This window comes from Sciurus carolinensis, chromosome 8, assembly GCF_902686445.1.
Source record: "Sciurus carolinensis chromosome 8, mSciCar1.2, whole genome shotgun sequence".
In the NCBI taxonomy this organism is placed as follows: Eukaryota; Metazoa; Chordata; class Mammalia; order Rodentia; family Sciuridae; genus Sciurus; species Sciurus carolinensis.
Genome location: NC_062220.1, coordinates 96,124,224 through 96,142,743, shown reverse-complemented (window position 1 = coordinate 96,142,743; position 18,520 = coordinate 96,124,224). Strand labels below are relative to the sequence as shown.

Here is an 18,520-nt window from a genome sequence, read left to right as displayed (position 1 = left end):
ACTATGCAGAGGTTATGGACAAAAGAAGATCCCTAAGATCTTTCTTCTGACTAAGACCAAAATGTGGGACCTGGATTGGAGACTTTGAGGGTGATCTTGTTTTTTCCTCTCTTGGCCCTGCCCTGAGGCAGGCCCCAGCCAGAACATTGCTCCAGAGGTGGCAAAGGTGCTGCAGGTCCCCAACACTCAGAATTATCCTTTTGTCTAAGCGGGAATAGAGAAAAGGACCTCCGACCTCTGTGGCCTAAGAGTATGGGAGGAACCCTATTCTACCCACTTTGCTGGACACTGGCCCAAATGAGAGAGGTGCATAGCAGCACAAAGAGGTTAAAGTCCAGTTTTCCGGCCAGAGGACCCAAGATAAAGATCCAGAGAGAACAGGGCTGTAGAAAATCATCCCAGAAATCTGTTTCTGAGGTAGGGGGTCCACCTATAAGCTGGGGATAATAAAAATGTGAGAACTGAACTGCAGAGTAGACTACCACAAGGGTAGTCTGATTCCTACAGTGTGTACAATGTCCATAAGAGCACTGCAAAAACTTGAGAACAGAACTGACATTCCAAACAGCCCGAAGAGAATAGGCTGGAATCTGCAGTGTGAACCTAACCTGGCTAGTTTAGTGCTAAACCAAGCACCCACACAAATAAGAAATCAAAATTCTCCAGAAGATTTTAGCAAGACTCCGAGTCCAAATTACATAACATTCAAAATTCTGGGGACCAGAATACAATTCAAAATTAAGCAATGTATAAAGAATTAAACAAATCTGAACAACTCTACAGTGAAAATTCAATCAACAAACAGTCCCCAGGGAACACATGTGCCGGAATTTGCAGATCAAGAACATAAAGTAGCACTTACAGCTATGTTGCAGGAAGTGAGGTCAAAGTGATTGGAAAGATGAGTTCTCAGTAGAGAAATCAAAGCTGTAATGAACCAAACAAAATGAATAGAATGGAACATACAACGACTAAATAAGAATTTCACTTCATGGGCTAAATGTCTAAAAGGAGATGACAGAAGATTCGATCTTAACTTGAAGTTTAAATAAAAATTAACCAATAAGAATTATGCAAGAAAAACAAATAAAAGTGAGCAAAGCTTCAGGAACTTATGAGACAACATCAAAAAAATCTAAGTTGTATATCTTTTGAAACCCATATGAACTGAAGAAAAAGTTGACACAGAAAGAAAATATTTGAGTAAGCAATGGCAGGGGAAAATGCCCTAAATTTTGCAAAAGACATAATTTATAGATTCAAGAAGTTCAGGGAACCCCAAAACTCAAAGAAAAGTATGCTCGGATGCATGGTAATATAATTGCTGAAAACTAGAAACAAAGAAAAAATCTTAAAAGCAACCAATCTTGGCCAACTTAGAAAACAAAAAAGGAGCACATTACATATAAGGAAACAATGCTTGGAATGATTGTGGATTTCTCAGTAGAACTAGTGAGGCCAGAGGCAATGGCACAGCATTTTTAGCATACTGAGAGAGGACAACTGTCAACCTAGAATGCTATATCAGTACAAATATCCTTTAGGAGGGAAGGTGAAGTAAAGACATCCTTAGATGAAAGAGAACTGATGTCAGCAGATGTGCTCTAAAAGAAATGCTCAAGTCTTCAGGTAGACGAGAAATGACATCAAGCAATACAGAACAAGGAAGGAAGGAAGGAAGGGATAAAAAGAGGGAGAGAAAGAGGGTAATTATCTGGGTGAACATAAAAAGTCCCCCTATTAAGTCCTATAGAATATTTTCACTGCTAAAAAATCAAAAATTACAATATAGTTTGGTGGAGTATTTGATATATATAGATGTGATATTCATGGCAACTTCCATAGAGAGGGAAAGGTAAAAGGACATATATGGTTTTAAGGTTACTATATTTCATTTGAAGTGGTTAGACATTATCCCTAAGTAGTTTTAAAGTTGTATTGTATGTAATCCATAGAGCAACCATTAAAAGAAATATTCAAAGTATGTATAGTTAAAAAAACCAATGGACAAATTACAATGGAATGCTAAAAAAAAAAAAAACTTAAATTCCTAAAGAAGACAGATAAAACAATAAATTTCCAAAGTTTATCAAAATGACATTTAATATAAATGGCATAAACACAGCATTTAAGAGGTTGTCAAAATATAGTTTTAAAGACTATATTCTAGGCTCATTGACTAGAAGAAAAGATACTTTAAATGATAAAGGAAATTATCATGACAAGCTAGGGTCAAAAATGGAGAGAAGGGCTTTAGTAGTCCCAAAGGAGATAAAAATAATGACAAAGACATGTTTTTTCCATTTTTGCTACTACACTAGTCCCTTCTTTCCTTGGAAGATATGTTCCAACACTCTCAGTGAATGCCTGAAACGTTGGATAGGACTGAATCCTATTTGTATTATGTTATACATACATACCTATGATATAGTTTAATTTATAAACTAGGCAAAATGAGAGATAAACAATAACTAATAATAAAATTGAATGTAATGATATATGGTTATGAAAGTTATGTGAATGTTGACTATCTTGCTCTTGAAATCTCACTGTACTGTACTCACTGCAATAGTCAATCTGATAACTGAGATGGCTACAAAGTGAGTAACTGGAACATAGGATATACGGTGTGGGTACTCTGGATGAAGGGGAAAAGTAAGCATCTTAAAACATCCGGGGGAAAGGTAACTATTTTGAAATACATCCACAGAATTCTCCAGAACAAGTTTTTACAGGAATTTCCTTTACCACAGCCTGATCTGATCTAGGGAAAGGGTAAGGAAACAACTGAAGTCTCTCCAGCCTTCCTGTGTCACAAAAGGGAAAAAATTCAAAGGCTAAGTATTGCTTCTGAATTTCTCAGCCCAGGAACTCAGGCCTGCTACCACTTTAGATTTAATCATAAGAATACACGGTGCTTCTCCTCCTAACGCCTTACCAGAAACATCAACGGACACCAGTATAATAAACATGGATTGTAATGGAGAGGGTTACAAGAAATAAACTCTATTTAAAGAAGACTCCTTATAAGAAACCCAAACATGACATGGAGCTTGAGGGACAAAATATTAAACTAAAAGAAATTGAAGCCTCTGGCACCTACAACAAAAAACATTAGAACAGGTCAACTCCTAAGCAGATTAACAGAAAACCTCATGCTAAAAGCCTAACTGCCTCAGTTCCTATTACCTGTTCCATAATGTCTGACTTTCAACAACAACAACAAAAATTCTAAATATACCAAAGGGAGGGAAAAAATCAGGATAAAGCTCAGTCTGGGAAAAAAAAAAAAACAACTCAGATGTGACAAAACTTTGGAAATGCCTGATTGGAGAATTCAAAATTACTATGATTTATATGTTTAGGGCTACAAAGGAAAAAGTGGACATGAAAATATAGATAAGCAATGTAAGCAAAGAGATGGAAACTCTGAGAATCAAAAGGAAATGCTATAAATAAAAAAATACTATAAAGGAAATGAATAATGTTTTTGAAGGACTCATCAGTAGTTTCTGGTACAACCATGGAAATAAATCAGTGAGACTGAAGATACATTAATGAAAACTCACCAAACAGAAATGCAAAAAGAAAAAAGAATGAGTAAAATATAGAACAAAACAAACAAAACATAGAGAAAGCTATCTAAGAACTACAGGGCAGTTATGAAGATGTAACAAACACATAATGACAATTCCAGAAACAGAAGAAAAAGCAGAAGAAATAGTTCAAATTATAACGGCTCAGAAATTTTCAAAATGAATGAGAGACACCAAACAACATATTCAAGGAGCTCATAGATCACTGAGCATGATAAAAATCAAAACATTTATATTTATGAACATTTTTTTCAAACTTAAGAAAAATAAAATAAGAAAAATATCCTGAAGGAAACATTAAAAATAAAAAAAAATAAAACTTACCCATAAGTAAGGCAGGGTAAGAATTTCACTGGACTTCACATTAGAGATAATGCAAGTAAGGATACAGGGTAATGAGGTATTCAAAGTACTGAAACCCAAAATCCACTAACAAGGAATTCTTTATCCAGTGAAATTATCTTTCAAAACTAAGAGAAACAATTAAAGGGATACAAATAGGAAAAGAAGAACTCAAAATATCCCTATTTGCTGACTACATGATTCTATATTTAGAAGACCCCAAAAACCCCACCAGAAAACTTCTAGAATTAATAAATTAATTCAACAAAGTAGCAGGATACAAAATTAACATTGATAAATTAATTGTGTTCCTATACATCAGTGATGAATCAACTGAAAAAGAAATTAGGAAATTTGTCCCATTCACAATAGCCTCAAAGAAAATAAAATATTTGGAAATCAACTTAACAAAAGAGGTGAAAGACTTCTACAGTGAAAACTACAGAACACTAAAACAGAAATTGAAAAAGACATTAGAAGATGGAAAGATCTCCCATGTTCTAAGACAGGCAGAATAAATATTATCAAAATGGCCATACTACCAAAAGCACTATACAGATTTAAGGCAATTCCTATTAAGGTTCCCATCACATTCCTCATAGAAATAGAAACTACAGGCATGAAATTCATTTGGAAAAATAAGAGACCCAGAATAGCCAAAGCAATCCTCAGCAAGAAAAGAAAAGCAAGAGGCATCATAATACCAGACCCTAAACTACACTTCAGAGTTATAGTAACAAAAATGACATGATATTGGAACAAAAACAGACATAAAGACCAATGGTACAAAATATAAGATGCAGAGACAAACCCACATAAATACAGTTATCTCATACTAGACAAAGGTGCTGTAAACATACATTGGAGAAAAGATAGCTTCTTCAAAATATGGTGCTGGGGAAACTGAAAATCCATATGTAATAAAATGAAATTAGACCCCTATCTCTCTCCCTGTGCAAAAGTAAACTCAAAATGGATCAAGGACCTAAGCATTAGACCAGAGACCCTGCATCTACTAGAAGAAAAAGTAGGCCCAAATCTTCATTATGTTTTCATCACTCAACAAGACTCCTAAAGTGCAAGAAGTAAAATCATAAATAAGTAAATGAGAAAATAAAGAGCTTTTTTAAAGCAAAGGAAACAATTAAGAGAGTCTACAGAATGAGAGAAAAATTTTGCCACCTGTACCTCAGATAGAGCATTAATCTACAGGACATATGAAGAACTCAAAAAACTTAACACCAAAAAACAAATTACCTAATCAATAAATGGACTAAGGAACTGAACAGACACTTCATTGAAGAAATATAAATGGTCAACAAATATATGAAAAAATGTTAAATATCACTAGCTATTAGGGAAATGCAAATTCGAAACTATACTGAGATTCCATCTCACTCCAGTCAGAATCACAATTATCAAGAATACAAGCAACAATAAATGTTGGAGATGATGTGGGGGAAAAGGCACACTCATACATTGCTGGTGGGACTGCAAGTTGGTGCAACCACTCTGGAAAGCAGTATGGAGACTCCTCAGAAAACTTGGAATGGAAACACCATTTGACCCAATTATCCCACTCCTAGGCATATACTGAAAGGACTTAAATCAGCATACTATCCTGATGTGGCCACATCAATGTTCAGAGCAGCTCAATTCACAATTGCTAAGCTATGGAAGCAACATAGGTGCCCCTCAATAGATGAATGGATAAAGAAAATGTGGTATATATCCACAATTAAATATTGATCAGTGTGGGGGTTCCCGGGAACCCCAGCCTTGGGCGTGGTCAAGATGGCGCCTGACGCTGAGCCAAAAGCGGCCAGCTACACAGTAAACAACCAGCGAATTCCAATGATTGGCTAGTTAACGATGTGACTAGAGCATGCCCCCTCGTGTACCCATCCTGTGCCTGCAGCTGTCCGCGTTTATCTCGTGTACTCTCCCCTGATTGGTTGAAGTGTATATAAGCCTGGTGGGTGGGAGAGTAGGGGTGGGAAGCTGAGGAAGGGGCAGAAGCTGGGGAACGGAACGGACGGAGCGGAAGCGGCGGCGGCGGTGGCGACGGCGGCAGCAGCAGCAGCGGCTGGAGCTGAGCTGGAAGGAGGGAGTACGCGGGAGTGGAAGAAGCTGGGAAAAGGGAAGCTGGGAGTGCGCAGAAGCTAGGGGTAAGAGAAGCGTAGGAAAGGAACTGTGCACAATAAACTTCCAAAGCTTCAGACATTTGTCGTGTCTCTCTCTGCGGCCAGAGGGGACCCGATAGATCAGCTATAAGGAAGAATGAAATTATGGCATTTGTCAGTATATGGATGCAACTGTAGGTTATCATGCTAAGTGAAATAAGCCAATACCAAAAAACCCAAAGGCCAATGTTCTCTCTGATATGTGGATGCTGACTCACAATAGGTGGGTGGTGGGGTGGAGGTTCACCAGGTTGTACCAGGGGAATGGAGGGAAGGGAGGGAGGGATGGGAATGGAAAAAACACTAGAATGGGACATAACGTTCCTGTGTTCATATATGAATACACAACCAGTGTAAGTCCACATCATGTACAACCACAAGACTGGGAAGTTATAGTCCATGTATGTTCGATATGTCAAAATGTGTTCTACTGTCACGTATAACTAAAGAGAACAAGTAAAAAATAAAAAAATAAAAAAAAAAAACTAAGGAGGAACAAAGACTTACTTAGACAACCATAAACTGAAGGAATATATCATCAGGAGACCTCACTTGCAAAATAAGGTTAGAGAAAGTTCTTCAGGGAGAAGGAAAATAGCAAATGTTAGAGAGGGGGAACTTCAGAGAAACAAAGGTGAAGGTAGAATAATAGCTTTTGTTTCTTACACTCTCAGCTAATAGATAGCTACTCGCTCAAAGTAATATTAGCATTAATGTCCTAAATCGGGCAATTATGGCTTATGGCTAAGTTAAATGAATCATCTCCAACATCAAAGGTCCAGTACGGAAGAATTGGGAACACTCTGTGATAATTCTCTGTAATAAGGTACCTGCACTACCCAGAAAGTACATGTTATTTGAAAGTGGACTTAGATTAGTTATAAATATATATTGAAAACTACAAGGCAACCACTTAATGTGTATTAGTCAGCTTGGGTTTCCATAATAAAATACCACAGACTGGGTGAATTAAACAATGGAAATTTGTTTTCTAACAGTTCTGAAAGTTGGAAGTCCAAGATAAAGGTACCAGAAAGTCAGGTTTCTGGTGAGGCCTCCCTTCCCTGGCTTGGAGAGAGCTACCTTTTACCTGCATTCTCACATGGCCTTTTGAGGAGGGGGGAGGGCAGCAAAAATCAAGAGTTCCAAGTTCCAAGTTCCAAGAGTCTCTCCTTACCTTGACAAAATTTGCTGTGGAGGCAATGCTGATCTATTCCTTTTCTACATAGACCCCATTTTTACAGCCTCATTTAACATATGAACTTTGTGTTGAGGATGCCCAATTCAGTTCATAGCAATATGCTGAGAGAAGAGAGAACCAGAACCTTAAAATGCTCAATCAAAATCAGAGAAGGCAGAAAAAGAGAATATTTTAAAAGGGAAAGAAAATAGAAAGAATCGCAGTGAATAGAAAACATGGCATGTATTAATCCAACCATATTTATGATCACTTTAAATGTGAATGGTTTTAATATGTCACTTAAAGGAGATTTTCAGAGTGTAATAAAAGGACCCCAAATAAATATATTTTAAATGGATTCACAGGACTCCCTCTTTTAATATAAAGACACAGATAATTTTAAAACTAAAGGAATAAAGAACAATATGTGTATACTAACACTAATTTTCTAAAAAGCTGAGTAGCTATATGAATCAGAATAAAGAAAATTATCAGAGATAACAAAAGGGTCAATTCTCTAAGGCATAACAATCCATAATGTACATGTGCCTAACAAAATAGCAATGAATATATGAGGCCAAAACTGATAAACTGCAAAAGAAATAGTTAAACCCCATACTACAATTGGAGACTTCAATGCCCTTTGATCAGTGAATTATCATACACCAAGAAAAAACAAAAACAAAAAAAAGTGTGAGGAGATAGTCATCAATCAGCTTGATGTAATTGACATTTATAGAACATTTCATCCTACAAAAGCAAACTACATGTTCTTCTTAAGTTCACAGGAACTTAAGAAGATGCACTGCATACTTGGTCATAAAACACACCTTAACACTTTTAAAGGGCTAGAAATTATACAAAGTACATTTCAAAGCCACAGATGAATTAAAATGGAAATCAGAATAGAAAGTTCAGAAAAAAGAACCACACTATATACTTACCTGACTTGTGACAAAGGAGCAAAGGTCATAAATGGAGAAAGGGTAGTCTGTCAATAAATAGGACTAGGACAATTAGACATCTACATGTAAGACAATCAATCTGGACTCAGACCTTACACTATTAAAAGAATTAAGTCAAATGAATGACAGACTGAAATGTAAAATAAACTTATGGATTTTCTTTTCAAATAATGTAGAAGAAAATCTAGATGATCCTGGGTTTGGTGATGAGTTTTTAGATACAACACAAAAAACATGCTCCAAAAAGAATAAGTTGGACTATATTAAAAACACAAACTTTTCAATAAAAGACACTGTAGGATTCCAATGATATGACATTCTAGAAAATTAAAACTTTTAAGACAGCAAAAACCACAGAAATATAAATGCAGAACATATTTGCAAAACACATACATGATAAAGAACTTATATTCAAGATATAAAAATATATTTACCACTCACCAATGAAACAAACATCTCAATTAGGAAATGGGCAAAAGATTCTGTGAAATAAATAAATAAATGTTCATCACAGTCATCATTTCTTTGTGGTCAAACACTCAATGTCCTCTTTTCTAGTTATTTTGAAGGACCTGTATCTCCTTTGGTGAAGATACAGACATGATCAGTAAGCATATGAAAAAATTCTTGACCTCATATGTCACTAGGGAATTGTAAATAAAAACAACAGTAATATATCATTATGTTCCTAATAGTATAGATAAACTCCCAAAAATGACAATATCAAATGCTGACAAGAATGCAGAAAAACAGGAACTCTTACCCATTGCTGGGGGGGATTGGAAATAGAACAGCTATTTCAAAACACATTTTGGCAGTTTCTTACAAAGCTATGTGGATTAAACATAGTTTCTACATGATGCAATAATCATGCTCCTAGCTATGTACCCAATGAAGTTGAAAGCTTATTCTACACAAAAACCTGTATATGAATGTCTAAGGCTCTTTTATTCATGATAATCAAAAAGTAGAAGCAGGTAAGCTCTTCCTTGATACGTAATTTGATAAACAGACTTTGTTATATCCATACCAAGGAAAGTTATTCAATAAAAAAAAATGAACTATCAAGCTGTCAGAAAGACATGAAGGAACCCTAACTGCACATTGCTACATTAAAGAAATCAGTCTGAAGAACCTACATACTGTATGATTCCAGTGGTATCACGTTATGGAAAATAAAAACTGTAGAGAAAGAAAATAGATCAGTGGTTGCCAGGGGTTGAGAGGGAGAAGGGATCAGTAGGTGAACACAGGATTTCTAGGACAGTAATTCCTTCTGTATGATTCTGTAATGGACACATGACATTGTACATTTGTCTTAACCACTTAAATGTACACAGCAAGGAGTGAATCTTAATGTAAACTTTGAACTTTAGTTAATAAATTGTAATAATATGGGTTCAATAAATATAACAATGTAGAACAATAGTACAAGTTGTTAATAACAGGAGAAACTAGGAGTGGGCACACATATGGATATATGGAAATAGTATTGTGTTAATTTTTCTATAAATCTTAAACCATTCCAAAAATAGTCTATTAAAAATAATATGCACATAATTTAAAAGATTCAAAAGGGCAGAAAGGCAAAAATGAAAACAAAACCAAACTTTGAAACAAAGAAAACTCCAGGCCCAGATAATTTCACTGGTATATTTTAATAAATATTTACGGAAGATAAAAAGCCAATGCCACACTATTTCAGAAATTGAAGAGGCATGACTACTTCCCATCTCATTTTATAAAGCCTGCATTACTCTGACACCCAGACCAGATAAAGACATTAAAGAAAACCACACATATATCTTATGAATAGAGACACTAAAAGTCCTCAGTTAAATATTAGCAAGTCATATTCAGTTATATGTAAAAATGATTCTACACAACGACAACAAGTAGCATTCATCTGGAGAATGCAAAACTGTTCAACATTCAAAAATTAAAGTGTCAAGCCCAAGCAAAGGTACACAATTACATCAATACACAGAGAAAAAAAATACTTGAGCAAATACAACAGTCATTCCATTCAAGATTAAAAAACAACAACAAACAAACAAAAAAACCACAACTCTCCCCAGATGAGAAATGGGTGGAAATTCCAGTCTGATAAAGGGCAGTTGATACTCTGTTTAATGTTAAGAGCTGACTCCTTAGGGACCAGGTGGCTCCTGCCCAGCAGCAGTCAGGAAGTATTTGCTGGTCCAATGAGGCAAGCAGAGGGAATAAAAGCCACACGGACTAACAGCAAGGGGTGAAGTATACCACTTTGCCAATGATACCACTGTCCACATCAATGGTTCTCAGTCAGAGAGATTCTGTCCCTGGAGGAGCATTGGACATTGGAGATATTTTGTTGTCGTCACATCTAGGGCTTTGAGGAATGCTGTTAACTTCTGGTATTAAGAGGCCAAGGATCCCAGGGAGCACTTTACAATACCCCTGTCACAGTTCCCACCCCACCGAAATACCTGAAAATGTAAGTGGACCCAAGGTTAAGAAACCCAGTTCTACATAGAAATCCCCAAAGAAACCACATCAAAGCTCCTAGAACTGAATTCAGTAAATCTGGGAATAAAAGATCAATATCAATTATGTTTCTGTATACTAGTTATATAAAGTTAAAAATGAATTAAGTATTAATTTATAATCCACCTTCTTATCCTGTGGTATTTACTGTGCTGTGTGAACATAGGATGAGGTTAAAAATAACTAACACTTAAAATGCCGGGCACTTAATTTATGCTTTTGCATTTTAATCTTCTGAATTTTACAAATGAAGAAATAGACTTGGTAAAATATCTTATTCAAATCACACTGTTCAAACATTTTTTTTCAGTGCTAGGAAGGGAAACCTAAGCCTCCCACATGCTGGGCAAGCATTCTCCCCCAGAGCTACATCCCAGCCCTCCAGTCACACTCAATTAGGGTTGACCCCAACTCTGAATTGAGGCATTTCAAACAAGAAAGCTTCTAATCTCACCTACACAATAATTCCTACAATGGCAACATCAACTTTGACAAGTATAGGTTAAAAAATTCTTCACAAACTCTTTAAAAAATGTTTTGTTCATTATTACTAAGAATTAGTAAGTTAATAGTCATCCTTTCTACAAAGTACTTAAACAATTTGTGCTGATTCCCTACCTTTCCTTTCTTGAACGAGATCTGGTCGCAGTAGGGCCAGTGTCCTTTCCAAGTTCCTACTTTTCATTAATTTAAAATCAGGAAAGAAGATATCAAGGAACTTAACAACATTAGTTGCATCATCTTCAATATCACAAAACTGAGATATCTGTTGTCGTTCCAGACATTCTTGTAAACTGTTGAAATGCAAAATATTATTTAAGATTGTTATAAACTAAAGGAAGGGAGATGGTAGAATAGAGAGAGATCTGTCACTCCACCCTGAAAGTAGAACTCGGCAGGGACTCTAGAAACCCAGATGCCCAGCTGAGATGGACATCTACCCAGTCCTAGAGATGCAAGGATTGGATCACTCCAGAATACCTGCTCCAAACAAGGGTCCAAAGCTCAATTTAGAGTTTGAACTCAGCACCCAGAACTTCCCAAATAGATCCCAACACCACTTCTAACCAGGAAGTGCAGCAATTTAAGACGCCTGATCAAAATTCCAATTGAATGTACTTCCAGTTCCATCCCCCTGCTCTGGCGAACAGAGAAGCTGAGAGCCATCTCAACCAGCTATACTTCCAATCTTCTCTAGCAAGAGGCAAGATGAAAATCAAAACAAGGAGGTTGGGTTTAATATCACCTAGCACTAGCTCCTTCTAAGGGGCACACAGCCCAAGAAATGAGGCACAGAAGGACAGTCTGGAAGAAAGACAGTCTAGAATAGGATGTAGATATTCAACTTCAGCTACCTCAGTGGAAAAATTTAAGCATTTTTAATTAAGATTTTTTATTTTTATTCTTTTCCTTTATTAATTACTAGTATTATTTTGCTTTTTCTGGTTATATTTGCTGATTGATTCAAGTCTATATAATATACATATGTTTCTGGTTTTATTTCTTTTTCTATTTTATCATTTCTTTTACTTTTATTAGCCTTTTACTATTTCATTCTGTTTTTCTAAGAGGTAGTGACTTTTTTATTTGGTGTTTTGTTTTATTTTAATTTTGGTTGAAGGGGGGGTGATTTTCTTCTGCTCTTCTTGTTTCCTTGCTTTATTACTCCTCTTCTCCTCCATTCTCTAATAGCAACAGATCTTCTCTCTCTTCTACTCCTTCACTTCCTCCCTTTTTAGGGCCCTAAGGCATTACCTTGCTTCCACTTCCTCTCCTCCCACCCTTTGAATATTGTAGCCTTCCTTTTGACTTCAAACCCCAACTTCTTTACGCCTAATGAGCCATATTTTTAACATGGTTATGGCTTGTATGTGAGGTGTCCCCCAAAAGCTCATGTGTGAGACAATGTAGGAAGTTTCAGGGGTGAAATGATTGGATTGTGAGAACCTTAACCCAATCAGTGAATTAATGTCCTGATGAGATTAACTGAGTGGTAACTGAAGGTGGGTAGGGTGTAGCTGGAGAAGGTGGATCATTGGAGGTGTGCCTTTGGGGTGTGCTTTTGATGAGCTGTGCTTGGGCTCTCTCTGCTTCCTGATCCCTCTGTCACACTCTTCCACCATGATGTTCTGCCTCACCACAAGTCCCAAGGAATGGAGCTGGCCTTCTATGGACTGAGACCTCTGAAACTGTGAACCCCTATATAAACTTTTCCTCCCCTAAATTTTTTCTTGTCAGGTCTTTTAGCCACAGCAGCAAAAAAAGATAACTAAAACAAACATCCTTTAAATCCATACAGTTTAGCCTTTTGGGAAATGGAATAAGGTCTTCAGGGTCACAATATCTCCCCAAGAGTGAATAAAAACAGCACCAGCTACTTTCCTTAATGGTTACACCATTATGCATTCCCACTAGCAATGTATGAGTGTACCTTTCTCCCCACATCCTCATCAACATTTATTGTTGCTTGTATTCTTAATAATTGCCATTCTGATTGGAGTGAGATGAAATCTTAGAGTAGTTTTGATTTGCATTTTCACCATTTGACTTATTTATCCCACTCCTCAGTTTACACCCAAAGGACAAAATCAGCATACTACAGTGATGCAGCCACATCAATGTTTATAGCAGCTCAATTCACAATAGCTGAACTATGGAACCAACCTAGATGCCCTTCAATAGATGAATGGATAAAGAAAATGTGGTATATATACATGATGGAATATCACTCAGCTTTAAAGAAGAATGAAATTCTGGCATTTGCTGGTAAATGGATGGAGTTAGAGAATATCTTGCTAAGTGAAATAAGCCAAACCCAAAAAACCAAAGGTCAAATGTTTTCTCTGATATGTGGAAGCTAATTCACAATAAGGAGGAGGGGATAGGGAAGAATAGAGTTACTTTATATTAGACAGAGGAGAGTGAAGGGAGGGGAAGGGGTGTGGGGAAGGAATGATAGTAGAGTGAAACAGACATTATTACCTCATGTACATATATGACTGCATGATCTATGTGATCCTACAATATGTACAATCAGAAAATGAGAAATTACACTCCTTTTATGTATGATCTACCAAAATGTATAAATGCATTCCACTGTTATATACAACTAGTTAAAACAAACTAAAAAAAAATTAAAAAAAAAAGAAAGCACTGGCAAATTGAATCCACAAAGCTAAGAACAGCAAAAACTCTTTCACTCAAAACCTGTGATCTGACTTCTGGGATGAGGAGCCAGGCTCCTGGCTGACACTTGGGGGATACGGGATGTGTAAGCAAAAATAACCAAAATGGCTTTGGCACCATGATGGAAACACAAACAACTGAGATGGAAGGAGACCTCAAAAGGATCAGCAGACTTTCCTTTATTCTGTAGCAGAGTCAATCAATCAGGCACTGGAGGGGCACACTTTCTAAATAGAAAATGGCTGCCAGTTACAGAAGGTTCTGAGTTTAATAGGTTACAATGAGGGTGAATCAATCATTGGGGACTGAAGCAGAATGTGTTGGTTTGGACAATCAGGAAAAAAGTTGTAAAATGTCCAAAACTTATTGTTACTGGGAAGGGATGAAAGCTCAGAACTCAGCCAGAGTTCACTGTTTTATCTTCTTCCTCTGGAACCCATTGTTACCTAGAGCTTCACTATTTGCTTTTCTCCTTCCAGGGACTCATCAGGGACCGGAAAGGATGAAAGTCCAGGGTCCAGCATTCAGTATCTGCCTCCTCCTTTCAGGACCCATTGTGGTTTGGAAGGGATGAATGTTTGTTCCAAACCCCCACCCCCACCCCCACCGGGGCCCATTGTTACTAGGAAATGATTTGTTGGGAGAGGATTAATTATTGCCTTCCTCTTCCCTCTTCCTCTGGGTCAGACAGTTTGGTGGGGAGGGTGTCATTTCCCTGTCTTGGGGGTTGTTATTTTTCATATCCTTCAGGTTGGGGGTTAAGAACTGAGACCAATTAAAATCAGACCAACTCTGGTGAGCCCTGAGTCAACTCTTACAAGTCTAAAAAGGGTTGAAGGCTAGGCTGACACAGTCCAGTCTCCTTGCCTCAGAACTGGTTTGGTAACTCTCAGAAAGAGGAGGGTATCGGAGCCCTCCAGCCTAGAAAGGTGTGAAACCCTGCAGTGAAGCTCTTCATACACTCCCCTAACAAGATCAAAGCCTTAGGGTCAGAACTGAGAATAAACAAACTGCACAGTAATTGACACCCCAGACATAAAACACTCTATTTTAAAAACCTGACCAAGAACATACCTACATACATAAATAAATCAACTTCCAGAAAATGGTGGCGGGAAAATAGTCTCAACTATTCCACAGCCCAGAATCAAAGCAGTGGGAAAGGAGCTGACCAAAGAACCAAATACAGTTTAAAAACAATTTTTACTTTCCATATTATATAATTGCCCAACCCATTCAAGAAAATTACTCCAATTTACCTCAGATTAGTGAATTGCTGGAGAACATTGTTAATGAGCTTTTTAAAAAAATATCTATTAGTGTAAGGCATTGTTCTGAAGTGGCTGTAATTACTGGGATTAATCTTCTCTCAATGTGGTGTTAGAGATTGGACCCAGTAGCAAGCTCAAATTGAGTGAATCAACTGACAGGAAAAGGGAAGAACTGCAGAATGAAAATGCCCAAATTTTTCTACGTACATATATGAGTATACCACAGTGAATTCATCTTTATATTTACCTACAAAGCACCAATTAAAAAATAAATAGGACTGGGATTGTGGCTCAGTGGTAGAGTGCTCGCCTCGCATATGTGAGACACTGGGTTCGATCGTCAGCACTACATAAAAATAAATTAATTAAATAAAGATATTGTGTTCATCTACAACTAAATATATTTTTAAAAATAAAATAAATAGAAGGAAAACCAGTAGAAAAGAGGAAGGAGAGAAGGGGTGGGACAAAAGAAGTACTAGGGACTGACGTGAAACAAATTATATTCCATGAATGTATGATTATGTCAAAATGAACCTCACTATTAATGAATAACTATAACACACTAATAAAACCATTTAAAAATCATTGTAAACTAAAGTTTAAAAACCATGCCAAAACATTAACTGATAACATGTTCTCAAATTAATCAGAATTTAATAAAAAACACGAAAATTGAATTTCACATAAAGATGTCTTTCCCTATTACATCCATAGTTGGTATTTGTTCAGCTTTTGATTGATTTACTCCAAAAATCAGTTAGAACAACTTCATCTGTGTTTGACTTTATGGAGGAGAAGCATGGCTCAAGATAAAATGTTTTTAAGAAAAAAATTTTTTTCTATGAAGAGATTTCCAGATAGTTTCTAATTTCCCTTTGAATTTTGTCTTTGAATCAAGGATTATTTAGAAACAAGCTTCATATTTTCAAATAGACATTTTGGTCTTTTTTAATTGTTATTTTCAATTTTAATAGGTTACAATAAGCAAGTATGTATAGTAGAAATTAATATTAATTTTTTTGTTGAAATTTTGTGAAGAGAAAATTTATTTGGGGTAGGTAAGGTTGTTCTAGTTCATATTTTATATACTAAAGATCCTCTATTGTACATTGCTCATAGAATGTGTATTTTTTTTTTGTGCTTAGATGTCATTACCTCTTTTCATCTACTAGCAGGTATTTTTATCCAGTTCTCTTTACTTTTCTGTTTCTTTTATCCTTTTATACTTAGTAATTACATTGACTGAATTAAATTTTTTTGATCACTTTATCTTCACCAATTTTGCCTTCTCCATCATTTTCTTTTTTTTTTTTAAACAAATTGAAGCACTTTTAATGATCAATTTTAAAATTGTTCCTGGCTATTTTTTGATATCATTTAATGTTTATTTTTCTTCATGTGTTTTTTCTAAACAGAACATAGACAGATGAGTGAGGTTGTTTACATTTTTAATTTTGAAAAAAATTCAAATTGACCAAAAACTTGCAAGCCTAGGATGATGAACTTGCATTTATACTCAGCATCTTATTCACCAGCTGTTAACCTTTGCCCCATCTGTTCTTTCTCTCGATTTTTCTCATCCCAGCCATCTGTGTGTGTCTGTAGTCCAGGGGCTGGGTTGTGACTGTGAGCTTTGGCAGAACCTTTGAGAGTAAGCTGCAGATACCCTAATCATTCCCCTTCAGGGAATTTAACGTTGATATAAATCCATTATCTCATAAACAGTCTGTATTCAAAATTTCATCAATTTCCTAATACTGTCTTAACTATAATAATGGAATTTCTACTCCAGAAGCACACATTGTATGTAGTTGTCCTATCTTCTTATTCTCTTTTAATCTTGAACAATGCCTGAGCCTTTTTTTGTTTCATGATATTGATATTTTGAAAAGTCCAGGCCAGTTGTTTTGGAGATTGCCCTTCCTTTAAACTATAGAGAGGATGACCCAGTAGTTTGCAATTATATTCAGGTTTTGAATCTCTGACGGGTACAACCTAAGTGGTTATGTGACCTTCCTTGTCAAGGATAGCTGTTACACGATGTCAGTTTTTACCATTATTGGTGACATTTGTATGGCTAAGGTGGTCCCACCAATCCCTGTTTTCCAGCACTGAGAAGCTTAAAATTTCCCCTTTGTAATTAATAAGTAATGGATGAGGACAATATATGAAACTATGCATATAGTTTTTCACAATTGCTTAACACCCATTGATGATTCTTATCTATATGATTACTAGGATGGTTTTTAACTGATTTCTATTTACCTTAGCCTGGTTATCTCTGTACTAAATGGAATAATTAATCCTGTCATATTTAGTATAATAGCCCTAGTCTGGACTTCATTCCTTCCATATTACTTTACATGCTTTGTTTATTTTAAATTATGGTTTGTTTTTCTTTCCCTTATTTTGCTGGTCTGAACAAGTTGCTGTTCATTTCATGTCTTTCCCTTTTTAACGTGGAAGTTCTATAGTTATCCAAAGCACTAATAGCAACTCTTTTTCCTGTTCCCAGTGTCAGATACAAGCATTGCTAATATTTCTTGCCTCTAGCACTCCATTTCCCACCTTCCACACTTCATTCAGGCCCCTTTCTGCAAACTCAAACAAGAACCTTACAACATGCTCAGTGGCCTTCTGCATCTCCTTCCTCTGCCCTCTGAGACCTTTGAACCATTTGGCCACACACACCCTGCAACTTGTAGGTTTTGTTGAGATAATTTAGAATCTGTCAGCATGCATTTACTTCAAGAGTCCATCATTAGCTCTTCTATAATCAAAAATTATGCAATGTGTATACACATGTGTGTGCATAGATTCCAAGGTTTACTGATAACAACCCTTCTGCTTCTTTTTCCCTATAGTTTTTGTTTGACTAGGTCTTCAAATATTTTCCATGGGGAGGGGTACAGGTGATGTATTCCTAAAATGTCCCTGAACACCTAATTTGTACAGGCCACTTGTCGAATGGAGACATTTTTGTCTTTTTCTCAGAATTCTGATGATGGTTTCCATGCGAGTCAGATATTTCTCCCTTATAAGTAGCTTCTTCTCAGTCTCTGCCAAGTGTGGAACTGGTAGAAGGAAACCTCTGAAAGTCCAAAGGAAAATGTAAACCAATAATAAAATGGTCTAAAATACAATCTTCTTTTATCACACCATGCACCTTAATTCTAACCATGTTAGTGATAAAATACTACTAAAACAAGAAAAATCTTTTCTTCATCTACATCCTCAACAATTCCTATAGTTTTTGTTGAATTTTAAT

General features: G+C 36.2%; 1 protein-coding gene across 1 annotated transcript in view; it reads right to left on the bottom strand.

Annotated features, from left to right (window-relative positions):
* Positions 1–18,520, bottom strand: part of Nme8 (NME/NM23 family member 8) — a 75,610-nt gene that overhangs the window by 34,594 nt on the left and 22,496 nt on the right. The window contains exon 10 of the mRNA XM_047562479.1: positions 11,411–11,586. Coding sequence (XP_047418435.1) covers positions 11,411–11,586 — 176 coding nt within the window. The remainder of the gene's footprint in view (positions 1–11,410; positions 11,587–18,520) is intronic.